General features: G+C 47.6%; 2 protein-coding genes and 1 non-coding gene across 5 annotated transcripts; 1 reads left to right on the top strand and 2 right to left on the bottom strand.

The window, feature by feature from the left end:
* Positions 1 to 129: 129 nt before the first annotated feature.
* On the top strand, positions 130 to 6,637 carry relb (v-rel avian reticuloendotheliosis viral oncogene homolog B). 3 transcript variants are annotated; one of them, XM_053872785.1, is made up of 12 exons: positions 130 to 316; positions 417 to 440; positions 815 to 1,005; positions 1,622 to 2,588; positions 3,221 to 3,547; positions 3,911 to 4,077; positions 4,148 to 4,239; positions 4,313 to 4,444; positions 4,522 to 4,626; positions 4,699 to 4,914; positions 4,988 to 5,059; positions 5,129 to 6,637. In XM_053872785.1, exons 5-12 carry the CDS (start codon positions 3,272 to 3,274, stop codon positions 5,539 to 5,541), a joined length of 1,473 nt encoding a protein of 490 aa, XP_053728760.1. In that variant the 5' UTR covers positions 130 to 316; positions 417 to 440; positions 815 to 1,005; positions 1,622 to 2,588; positions 3,221 to 3,271; the 3' UTR covers positions 5,542 to 6,637. The 3 variants fall into 3 exon arrangements, with proteins under 3 accessions (XP_053728760.1, XP_053728759.1, XP_053728761.1); XM_053872784.1 differs by lacking the exon at positions 1,622 to 2,588; XM_053872786.1 differs by lacking the exons at positions 130 to 316; positions 417 to 440; positions 815 to 1,005 and having other exon boundaries at positions 1,017 to 2,588.
* Positions 6,638 to 7,573: 936 nt separating this feature from the next.
* mrpl28 (mitochondrial ribosomal protein L28) lies at positions 7,574 to 12,223 on the bottom strand. The gene is made up of 6 exons (XM_053873179.1): positions 11,631 to 12,223; positions 11,088 to 11,388; positions 9,966 to 10,118; positions 9,769 to 9,903; positions 9,587 to 9,673; positions 7,574 to 8,570 (listed from the first exon to the last, which is right to left on the bottom strand). The coding sequence occupies exons 2-6, from the start codon at positions 11,370 to 11,372 to the stop codon at positions 8,475 to 8,477; spliced, it is 756 nt and encodes a 251-aa protein (XP_053729154.1). The 5' UTR covers positions 11,373 to 11,388; positions 11,631 to 12,223; the 3' UTR covers positions 7,574 to 8,474.
* On the bottom strand, positions 12,080 to 12,166 carry trnastop-uca (transfer RNA opal suppressor (anticodon UCA)). The gene has a single exon. It is a non-coding gene; the product is annotated as a tRNA-Sec (tRNA).
* Positions 12,224 to 12,671: the final 448 nt, after the last annotated feature.

Here is a 12,671-nt window from a genome sequence, read left to right as displayed (position 1 = left end):
CACTAGGTGTCACTGTTACCCCGATGCTGGCTTCCTAATTGAGTTGACGCGTGTGACGTCATGGGGATTTCCACGTCGACGCAACCAATCAGAGCGAAGCAGCGCCAGCGTCTCGCTGCGGTTCTTCGCTGATGCTCGTCTGACGCCGGAGTCGACAAGTTGAGGCCACTTTTTCAGTCGCAACTATCCAGTTTAATGGACGCGGAGCTTCATAGTCTACGTTAGACCGAGTTGTTTAGGACGCGGGAGCTGAGAGTTTTTTATCCGGAGGCGTCCCATGCGATGAAAGGCATGGACGTTTTCAGCGGCCCGTCTGGTGAGTGTTAGTCCGAGTTGACATCATCCGCATGTGACTTGTCCAGAGTGAATGTGTCACTCTCTCGTCTCCTCTTCTCCGTCTCTTCCATGTGACGCAGGCGAGACGGCGCTGTCAGACTTAGGTGAGCGCTTCCTCTTCGTATATTCGTATATATAAAGTAGATGTTGACTTCAGAGCGTCTGTTCAACACGATTCACGAGTGTGTTTCCAGCTGTCTACATTAGACGATGCGGCAATAGACGCCATTTTGCCGATTAATGACTGTTAAACTGAACGAGTTGTGCTCCACCTCAGTTGTTGGAAGTAGTTTCAATTTCGGTCTTGCCCACATTGGTTTCCTGGGCAACGGTGGTTACAGATCATACATGGAACATCAGACTCTTGAACTAGTAATTTTCGTGTCACATATGGATTGTCCTCTCTCACAATGAGGTTACTGTGAGGGTGACGTCATCATTCCTGTGCCTAACGTCTGACCGTGGTCTGCTGAGGCAGACATCCTGCAGGAGATCATCACAGAATGCGCCCAGCAGTCAAGCCCCTCCCTGCCTGGACCACCTCCTCCGCCGAGCAACCTGTTCGACCTGCCGTCCTCCGGCCAGAGTCACAGGATGCACCGCCCTGCCGCCGCCGCCTCTTCACCTGCTTCTCAGCCCAGGCTGGTCGCCAGGGGAACTGCGTGTCAGGTAATGCAGATGTGGAACCAGAACCATTGACACAATGGGTCAGTGACTCTGGAGTCACTCCCAGCACTCTACAAATGCTATTACACTATACAAGTAGCAGCACATTTTAATACTAGCACTGCTTTCACTTTCCACTGTCAGTTTATCCACCTCTACTACTCCTACTAAGTGACACATACTGCTACTATGAATGTGCACTGTCTACTTACACTACTACATTGTACATCACCCTAAGCTCATGTCCATATTTCTACTCTGCTTCTACCGTTCCTACCATTATTATGAGTTTGATTGTCGCTCCTACGGTATAATCTCATGTTAAAATGTCTACTACTACAGCTCTTACAACTGTTAAATACTGCTACTCTTTGTCCTCATAATACTTCCATCACAATTACTAATAATAAATAGAACCGTTTTTGCTATCACTTACTTTTGATTGTAGTAACGTTGATGTTACTATCATATTACTTTGTTGACACACACATACAAGGACATATCAGATCCCTTTTACCTATATACTTCCTTGAATACTACCACAGTGAAACCTTCAATATTTGAAAAATCATGATCAAGGATGATATATTTCGTTTATCTTACATTACTATCAAAACAGCCCCTGACCAGGAAGACCTCCCTCGTGCTCACTCACCTGTTCTCCTCCAGGTACACTGTAAATACTTATTCACCAGGACTTCCATTTCTCGCAATTGAGTCTGGCCATGACAGCTACGACCACTGGCACTGCTACAATCATTTTTACTATTACTTTTGTATCAGTCAGTATGACTACTTAAACTATTTCTGCTTTGAATACAACAGATATCACTGCATTATTACTTTGTATTTCTGCCTCCATTTGCACTGCTGCTGTCAGTATGAATATAAAAACTGCTTACTCACATGTGTATTCACAAAATATTAGCCGATAATAAAGTACTGCTTAGTGTCTTCTTAAGACTGACTGGAGTTTACCATGGAGTTTTACACTGTTATTTCCAAAGTGCCACCACTGACTCTCCTAATTCCACCGTCACTGTTGTGGCTGGGTAAATAGTGTGTGAACAGGTTTCTTGTGTTTGTTGGGATGAGGGTGTTGGTGAGTCCGGTGTGTGTGAAGCTGAGGCTGGTTTTTACTGTAAGCCATGTGACTGCTGGTGAAGCTGAACGTTTGTAAACAGACCTTGACACCACACACAAGTGTTCTGATAATCTGTGGGTATTATAGGAAGAGAAGGAGGCAGGGAGGAGGAGTTGTGGAGTGTCGTGGAGAAACCGTAATCCGACACCTAGTTTCATTTTGTCATCCTCCGTTGAGAATGGCCAAACCCACTGGAGGTCAAAGGTTGCATTCTGGGCTTGGAGATTGGTCACTGGGCTCTGGGTGACTTCCTACTTTCTGTCGGTGGCTCGAGCTTTTGTTTGGTGTCGTGGAGCGAGGACGTATGGCAGGCTAACACAGCCGCCGTGCCGTAGCATGTCTGGGCTGGAAGGCCTTTTGTGAAACAGGATCCGGAGCAGACCACATCCAGATGTGTCAGCAACGGTCCGCAGAGAGCTCGTCTTTTCTCCGTTGACTTCAGGTTTGACGCTCTAACACTCTGACTGGCTGTTTTCCCTGAGTGCTCTCTGACGGATGTTGTTTCTACTAGGTTGTAGGAACTCGTGATGATGACTTAGTCAGACTGCTCATCCAAACCGCTCACTTTATTGGGGAGTGACCACAACAAGTGTTCTCTGTTTCTGAAGTAAAAACAATGGGTTTTTAGCGACGCAACACTGAAACTTTCTTCTTCTTTGTCGAGCACACAGGAAGACAGTTTACCTCAGGATGCATGTTGAAGAAAGAGAATGTGCATTTTGGACCTTGCGTTTCAAACAGTCCAATTGTTGTTGAATATTGATGCACATTGTTGCGACCCCTGAAAGCAGCTCTGCAAACAACCTTTGGGTCCAGATTCTCCTGTTAAGGGTCACTTAACAAGACACTGAGCCTGTTGTGAAACCATTTACTTTAACTATTGAACAATAGTAAACATGAACGTTATATTATCAGACAGTTAAAATATTAAAATATACTTTGAGAAGGACCTGTTACTAGTTTTTCTTTACAATTTCTACTCCTAATAATGAATGTGAGACAGAGGTCATAATCCTACGTCTGTGGTACTTACACACCGACACATCGGCTAACATCTCTCCTGCTTCTCCACAGTCGACCCTCAGCTTCCCTCAGCAGCTGCCGCAGCGCTGCCCCCCCAGAGAGATGAACCACCCTCGGCCCACGTCGTCCCGTGGAGCTTCACATCGAGGACGTGCAGCGCCGTGCGCCGTGACCTCAGAGACCGGACCCCCAGTCTCCTCCCACTGTCTCGGTGGCATGGATTTATTTGACCAGATTTTGGAGAGACCCAAGCTGGTGGTGGTGGAGGAACCGAAGGAACGAGGCATGAGGTTTCGCTACGAGTGCGAGGGCCGCTCAGCAGGCAGCATTCTGGGGGCCTCCAGCACCGACACCAGCCGGACGCAGCCTGCCATCGAGGTACATGGATAGGTCTCTTCTTATCAGTCCTCTCAGTCATCTGGGTGAAGATGTGACTCTGAAACTCTCTGAAACCTGATGACTCTAGTCAGTGTGAGCTCAGGAACATCAGTGGGCTGAAGATTTTAGAACTTTATGTAGCAATTCTTATTGAAGCAGACTAGTGGAGAGGATGGCGTCAACAGTGGGATGATGAGTCACCAGAGCAAATACAAAAGGTTTTCTACTGCGTACGCGTCTTTGCACTGGGAGCTCGGCCCAGCTGCTGGGGGCAAGGTGCACCTCAGTCACACACACGGCTATTTTGAGTCACCACAGTTACTACAAAACGTGTACCAAACCAGATTCATGGTTTCATTTCAGATTCAGGGTGTGATTGAGCACCTGAAGAAGGTCGTCATCACGGTCTCTTTAGTGACCAAAGATCTCCCTCACCGGCCGCACCCCCACTGCCTCGTGGGTAAAGACTGCCCGGAGGGATCCGGGATCTGTGTGGTCACGATAAATCCACACAACAGCCGCCGTCACAGGTAAATGACCTCAGGTGAAGCTGGTTAAACCAGTTCATACTAACTGAAACGTAATGAAATGCGTCGACAGCTTTGCTAACCTGGGCATCCAGTGTGTGCGGAGGAGAGAACTGGACCGCTCTCTGGACAAGAGAAGGAGCCAGAACATCGACCCATTTCAAAGTAAACGGCCGACACCAGCAGGACTCGGTCGTCCCTTTACACGCAGCTGACAGACGTCTACTTCCTCCCTCAGCTGGCCACACCAAGAGCATCGAAGACATGGACATGAACGTGGTGCGCCTGTGCTTCCAGTGCGAGCTGGAGTGGGACGACGGCCGCAAGGACAGCCTCAGCCCCGTGGTGTCCAACCCCATATTTGACAAGAGTACGAGGCCTCCTCTCTCCGGAGCTTCTGGTGCAGGAGTCACCTTCAAATCCTGATTCTTCTTGTGTCTTGGATAGAGGCGACAACTACATCCCAGCTGAAGATCAGCCAGCTGAACGTCTACAGGGGACCCTGCACAGGCAAGACTGAGGTCTACATGCTGTGTGACAAAGTACAGAAAGGTACAGGGCTCCTGCTAGTCAGTCTTGGCCACCATTGCTGAAGGTGAATGTTTGTGGTCGTTGCTGTGACAGATGACATCGAGATCGTCTTCAGACGGGGAGCGTGGAAAGCCAACGGGGAGTTCGCGCAGACGGATGTTCACCGGCAGATCGCCATCGTGTTCAAGACTCCGCCCTACCAGGACCAGGACCTGAGCGAGGAGGTGAAGGTCAACGTCATGCTCCGTCGCCTGTCTGACCAGATGGAGAGCGAGCCGGTCACCTTCGTCTACCTGCCGTCCAACTCAGGTCAGTGAGCTTACCTCCAGAGCGCCGCACTGACAGTGGTCACAAGCCTGAACGTGGCTCCTGCTCTTCTTAGACCCGTACGACGTGAAACGCAAGAGGAAGATCAAGTCTGATGTCAACTTCAGGGAGAAGTCGTGTGGCACAGGTAGGGCACTCTGTTGTCCGAGCTCTTCCCTGGAGCTGCTGGCCTCACCAGAGTCTTGTGTCCCTGCAGCGGAGCAGAGCTCAGCAACTGTGGATCAGCTCTACGGCTTCCCTCAGACCGTGCCCATGGACCCCAGACACTTCGAGGACATGTGTTACAGCGACCACCAGGGCGCCAACATGAACGTGGATGAGTTAAATCTCGACCCCATTTTGGACTCTCCTGAGTTGTGGAACTTTCTGTCGGACCCCAGCTTCAACCTGCCCATGCCCTCGGGCTACGACCAGGGGCCCGAGGGCGGAATGGTGTTCGCCAACTTGGACATGAACCTGAACCAGCCCGCCGGCTCATACACGCAGGACTTCACCTCCTTCAATGACCTGCAGTTCAACCGGATGGTCTCGGTGAAGCAGAGTGCGCTGTCAGAAGCACCGGACGGCCCCGTGCCCATGGTCCAGGTGAAGAAGGAGGAGGAGTTGTGAGGTGCTCTCGTGTCACCGGACTTGATGTGACCCACCCACACTGACTGAAGTGACTGGGAAACAACGTTTTCCACATTTAAAGGAGCCAGTTACCACTTTTGGGGTGACATTTTGTTAGACAGTAACGTACCTCTCCAACTGACTTTGGCATAGTACCTCTGAGAAGGTAACCTGCAAGACATCAGCGTGTTCCTGAATTCAACTCTCCTTCAATCCCCGAGCCCAGTTCCAGAACTGTTACCATGACGATGGGCATGCATTGATGATACCAACATCATCAGTTTGAGATTATTGAAAACTAATAAAGCACTCAGCGAGCACCAACCTCCGGCAGTGAAGCAGCTCCTCTGATTCCACTGTGGTCAGAGTGGGCAGCAGAGGAAGATGCCGGGCCGTGACTCGACAGCGCAGAAGTCACAGCACTTCCCCTGGTCCCTCACCAAGAATCCTTCCCACCAGAACAACCGCTGTGCCCTTTCCCACACGTCCTGAAAATGTTATTGAAATCCGTTTGTCCGTTTCTGAGCTATGTTGCCAACAGACCGATAATGAGGCCGACAAGACTCGGGGACAGATCCAGGATCAGATGTGTTTCGTTCACAACGCTGGCTTAAGAAGCCAGAGGATTTTAGACGTGTGGGTCGGATGGATCTGCTTTGGCGACGCCACCCAGTGCCGACACACGTCCTTTAAAACCTGACGGACTACAAGTCACCGTTTGACCCGTCAGGTTCAGTCAAGACTTTAGGTTCATTTTCATCGTTGCCATTACGTTGTTCTCGGGTCAGTTGTGTTCGAGCCTTGCTGGACGAGGGTTCCGCTAACAATGATGATCATTCCTGAGTATGTTTGACTTGCTGCTAATGATTGTTTTGAGAAGACAGCCATTATTTTTACAGGATACATAAGGGAACCCAAATACCACAGTCTCCGCCTCTCTTGAGTCGTGAAAATGCACATATTGTGACGTCTTAATATTCCATGTGTGTGTGTGTCGCCTCACGGGTGTTGTGGGTCTCTTGACTGCAGTTTCTGCCGAGCCTTGTAACCTGAGAGAATAAAATACATCAGTAAATACGCACTTGTTTGTGATTCTCTGTGGTTGGCCGTCAGACGGATGAGGTCACGAACAGCCCTCTGTTGTTTGTGGTTTATTTATTTATTAGTTACGTCGTTATTATTGTTTATTTTTATTCATTTATATATATATATATATAATTGTTGTTGTTTTTTATATATTATTATTTAAAATTTTATTATTTTTGTTTTGTTTCGTTTTGTTCCTTTTTTTTTTGCTGTGACCTTGGGAAGTTCAGGTACTTTCTGCAGCTGCAGGGTTCAGTTTTGTTGAGATGTTCATCTCTCGATAGAGAGCTGCCTCTTCACTTCTTCCAATGTTAAGGATTTTCAAGCCCATTTTATTAGAGAGATTATTCGACGTCTATTTTGCCTTTAAAAAAAAATCCCACATTTGTTTTTCAGTTGGATCTTTATGGAGTGATGAGCCAGTGAGGCATCATGAAACAGTGTACTTATTTTTACAGCTCAGTAGGTGGCGCTATTGCCGAGTCAGGACGGTGTCCTCAGTCTTGGGTGGCTGGGAAATGAGTTCAGTAAATGACCGTGGAAATACCGTCCGGTTTCGAGGCGGACCTCATCACGTCGCATCTCACCGCAGTGATGGGAACTGAACTGAAATGCCTCTGTCCGTGACCTCGTTCCTCTAAATATGGAGTTGGAAAGGTCAGATCCGTTCACTACACAGTGAGCTGTAACAGTTCGTATTTCCCGTAAGTGGCGTGGCAGGTCGGCAGGTGACCTGACGCGGAGCCAAAACAGAGGCGAAGCACCAGGAGGGAAACCGCGTGTAAACACAGCCGCGCAACGCGAGTGACCTGCTGACGCCGACACATGTCGAGACTTGTTCCCGCCGCTCATTCAGCGCGGCTCGCACTTTCGATTTCTCCAAACGTTTTCACCGCCCATGAAGCTGATAAGAGTGAATAAAAAACGACGAGGTTAACGTTGCGATGGAAGCAACAATGGCCACGTGTTTCCAGAACCAATCGACAATTGGTATGAATTTAATATTTAAATATTAATATAATACTGTGTATTGAATTGCCTTCAGTTTTAACGTACACTTCCAGTGAATTAAAAGTCAGTCGTGTGCGTCTCTTCACATGACTGTATCGCGGAGTGACGGCGTTTGTTTTGCCAACACGTCACAGCAGAATAAGAAGCAAACAACAGTAATAATAAAACCCTTATATTGCACCTGTCTGACTCACGAGAGTCGCAGGCGCTTTCTATGAAACCTAAATTATAAATACGGTGATGCGACCCCCATAAAAAGTGATATAAAGATAAGACATGATTGGTGGGTGCGAAGTACGCAAATGGAAAGTTTGAGATATGGTCATGAATCTGAGTATAATTTATTCTCAATAGTTATCTGGTTAAAAACACTCCCACCGTCCTACACCCTGAACCAGGGTTTCGGTTCGATTGAAAGTCCTCGTGTCTTAGCTCCATCTAGTGGGCAGATCGCGACACGCACGCAGACGTTGGGTCTAATTTCACTTCTGCAAAGCGTTATAAAACCTGGCGATGCAAATTAGAGGTGTTTATTTTTTTAGTAGAAAGAGGAAGTTCACGACGTTCATGTAAATGTCTGGAGAGAAACGCATGTGTAAGTTCAGGAAGCGTAACGCCACAAACACGAGCGCTTCTCAGGGACACTGAAGAACCCAGGTTTATTTGAACTCTGTTGACGTCCGCCTGACTAGAAGCCATGGATTTGTTTGGAAGCAGCCAGTAAATATCCCTTTGTCTTCGCTTATGCTCAGTCCAACCAGCCTGACACTGCTGGTAGTTCAACAGGGAGGGCGCCAGCGGCGTCTGAAAGTCTGGTGCGTTCTCCTCTCTGCACCTCATTTCTTCTCGATGACATGAGGCTCTGACAGTTTTTGGATCTCCAGCTCCTCCACCAGCTTCTCCATACAGACCTTGAAGTGCGGCTCCGGCTCCTGGAGGGCGCAAGAATAGTCACTTTAATGAACAGCAAAAATATCTCAATAAATGTTGCCATTTCTGCGATAACAATCACGATAAATACATTTTTCATTCTATTCCATGTGTTTTATGAAACTTATGAGTGGAGTTTGTCCCCAACATCATTACAGTATGTGTTTATGTTTAAATATAATAGTTAAAGTGTAGAGATGAGAGACGTGAAATTCAATTCACGTCTCTGGTAGAAGCCGCTGGTGTCTGACAGACTGCTCTGCCAGCTTCATTTATGGGTTAAATTGAGCCGTGTGTCTGCTGTATCTCATGGACCAGTCTGGACACATTTCCTTATTGAAGACTTCACTAATACTTTGACCACTGTAGAATTTGTTGATGGTCCCTAACTGATGCCAGGTCGTAGCATTAGCGCTGCCTGTGAGAGTGTGTCCGCGATCAGTGAACCCTAATGGGGACACGGAAGAGGACGCCACTGCCAATACCGGAGCAGAGCTCCGTTCAATATCCATTTTCACCACGGTGCTTCGCCGAGGCGCCAGCACCAGAGAGATCTGCATGTGTTGATGTGAACCAAGGCAGACGACAGCGTCAGAGAACCTATGAGGACCACTGCATCTAATAAAATAAACACAGATCCAGAGACTCAGAGTGGACCAGTGTCATTATCAAAGGATCCCTGGATTAAAAATAATCTTAAAATTATGATTGTGAACCAAAGTCCACCACACTCTCCACAACTGTCACACACCAGTGTCGGCTGTCAAACGCCGCAGAGCTGGAGAGTGTGGCCTGGTCACCGCCTTGTCATTCTCATCGTGGGGATCATTTTTGGCGGTGTACGATGAGTTATCACCCATCCCTATTTGACAGCGCTTTTGTCACAGCTCACACACCACTTCCATGTGCGAGAGCCACTGGTGACTACAGAACACATCCAGTCAGGCTTCTTGAGCGAATCACACCCCCAAACTCAAGAGACAGAAGTCTGTCGTTTACTGTGTCAAAGAAACAGCACCTTGTGCTCCAGCTGCCTCTGTTTTTCCACAGCCTCTTCCAGACTCAGTCCCACCCACTCGGCCTCCTCCTCGGGCACCAAGAATTTCTGCTCAGAAATGAAAACGTGTCACCCTTTTCTCGAGTGAATCAAAATGCAAATCAGGTCACATAATAACCAAAGGCTTATGGACCCTGATGTACCTTATATCTGTTGTACATGGTCTCCCTCTTTGCAGCGTCGTGGGGGTACAGCTCCTTGTCTTTGCGAGCCAGACGCAGGAGCATGGCTCGCTTCAGGTCCATCCCAAGTTTGGAGTTCAAATCTTCTTTGGGGGTCTGTCCAGAGGAGAGCAGAGCTGTCGACTCACAGGCCTCTGCAGGTCACCACTGGCTCTTACCTTGAGGATGTAGAAGTCAAATCCATAGGCATCATCGATGAGGTCCAGGGTGCGCGGTGTGACTGTGATGGTGAACTTGTGATCCAAGATTTCACTGTACAGCTCTCTCTTCAGCAGCTGAGGCTTCCACGTCTTCGGGACCCGAGTGGACATCTAAACAGAGGGATGCCACAGAGCGACGCCCAGTTAAAGTAAAGTTTTACCACCATAGCAACTGCTCTTTGCACTACATGGACTTTACTGTGATCTTTTGCACGTCTGACTCACTATATTTGACTACATTTTAAACACTACACTTTAAACACAAGCTCACCTTCGATGTAAAGTACAGTGGTACCTCAGTTTTTGAACGTCCCGGACTTCGAACTAAAATTCTAAACTTCGAAAAAAACATTTTTTTTGCTTCGGATTTTGAAAATATGTCCCAGAAAAAAGCCGGAAAAAACATAACACGCGTGGACCCAGCTGACCCACGACACGCTTTGTTATTGTGTATAACGCAGCCTCTGTATGCAGACGTGTCCTGTTAGCTACATTTACTGACTGTTTTTTCTTCATACTGAGGTGTAAAACCTTTCCTGTCTCCGCACTGGACCGTGGTAGAGTGTCACAGGGGAGGTGCTCGCTCTCCACACCTCTGAGGCTCCACTCCAGGGTTTGATGTCCTGTTGTGGGCTGGAGCTGGGACAGGGATGAGGCGAGTCTGGGACAGAGCGTGACTTGGTTTATGACTTATGTCACAGCCAAACTGCACAGAAGCGCACATTCAGAGCTGGACACGCACCGGGCACCTCTTCACTTCTGGAGAGACCTCACTCACTCGGCAACCCCTCCCACATGCAGCGGCCACACACATAGAGGAACAGCGCACCTGCAGCAGACACTCTACATTCACTCCTACAAAAGACTATTTTAAGGCTTGGAACGCATCATTTCTTTTTCCATTCATTGTAATGGGAAAAAACGATTTTGATTTCGAACAAATCGCTTCACGAACGGGCGTCTGGAACGGATTGTGGTCGAGAACCGAGGTACCACTGTACAAGGCTTCTTGTTCTAACACTTGGCTCGGCTATAATCAGGCACAACTTTGGGGCGATGGCAGCCTGTGGCGAGCCTTACTTTATCGTTGTTGGCGTATCTGAAGCCAGAAATCCAGCCCTCTCCTCCCCACAGGCCCTCCTGCGACTGTGGAGGGTAGTAGATGGGGATGGGGATGTCCTGGACTCGCTCCTTCTGCCCCGTCTTGGGGTTGAGTCGATACTTGACCCCCAGCGGTCTCCAGTGGACAGGCGTGGCCTCCTTCGGCTCAAGGGACTTGAGGTAATGTTTTGGCAGGCGAGCGTAGATGCCCTGCTTCAGCTTCAGAGCGTCCCACATCTTGGGTGGGTATTTATGGAGAGGCATCTCTCAAACGTTGAATCTGGTGGAAACATAACGAGAGACAGACACTTTCAGTTTAGTTTTCACACAATAAAGCCCATAGTGAACTTTATTATTACTACCCTGCTCACGTCAGTTACACTAAAAACCAGACACTAGAGCTTATACTCTCTGATAATGTTTACAGTTTTGAACTTAGCGGTGTGGCTGCTGTATTCCATCACATGTGCGCGTGTATCCATAAACACGTATTACAACGACAAATCGGTACGTGATACTCACATTGTGGGGAGGGAAAATCCGCTCGGTTAGTAGAAACGCTTGTGTAAATTGCAAGTTAAACTAAAAATCACGAGTACAAGGACGTTTTCCACCAGCTTCCCAGACATGCTTCCGTCACAAGGCCCACCTATTGCTGTCAGAGAGGTGATTGGACCATGTGAAGCATTCCCGTCCTAGCGATTGGCTGGAATAATGGATCACTCAACACGTCTAAGCGGGTTTTGCTTCCGGGTAACACGGAAGTGTTTCCTGTTTGCCCTTCGTATTAGATGATTTGTTGCTATTTTCACTCAAATAAAGTCATTTAGTACGAGTTTAAAGTAGATAGATTAAAAAATAAACAGAGAAAGGTGTGCGACGAAGAAATTATTCTACAGTTAAACCGTTTTAAAGCTACGGTTAAATAATTCAGGCGAGACAAACAAAACAAAACAAGGACAGAAAATTCACGCCCGAAAGGTGGAATTGAACCACTCTGCCGCTAAGCAGCTACAGGTTTGAAGCCTGCACCCCGGACCACCGAGGCTCATCCGGGCACCTGAAAGACGTGACGCAGTGAGTCCAAGTATGTCAAGAATAGCTACTATCTTTCAGTCAGGGTGCTCAACTGGAGTCATGTAACTCAGACTTCACCTCATGTGGAAAACCCTCGAGCTTTTATATGATCCGTGTGACCTTTGGTGCATCAGTGAAGAGATAAAAGCCTGACAATAACAGCTCGTCTGCAGCCTCACATGATATGTTAATGAGATTCCTTATGATTGGTTCTTCAGACAGATTCGACAAACGTTCGTTATATTTACTGTCTATTTAATAAAATGGAAAATAAAGGTTACACAATAAATAACCAGCTACTTATATACTTTTATTTTATATTTTGTGATTTTCTCTCTGTTTATTTGCATATGTCTTTGTTGTCACATTTTGCTTGTTATATTAAAGTACTTAAAGTAGTTACCTTTCTGTTGGCTGAGGCAAATATGTGTTTAACAACTTTAGCTGGGCTAAATGCTATATGTATGTTGCCATGAAAGATTCTGC

The sequence above is a fragment of the Synchiropus splendidus genome, chromosome 8 (assembly GCF_027744825.2).
Source record: "Synchiropus splendidus isolate RoL2022-P1 chromosome 8, RoL_Sspl_1.0, whole genome shotgun sequence".
Lineage (NCBI taxonomy): Eukaryota > Metazoa > Chordata > Actinopteri > Syngnathiformes > Callionymidae > Synchiropus > Synchiropus splendidus.
Note: the sequence above shows the minus strand (reverse complement) of the source record. Positions and strands in the feature narration are given on the sequence as shown.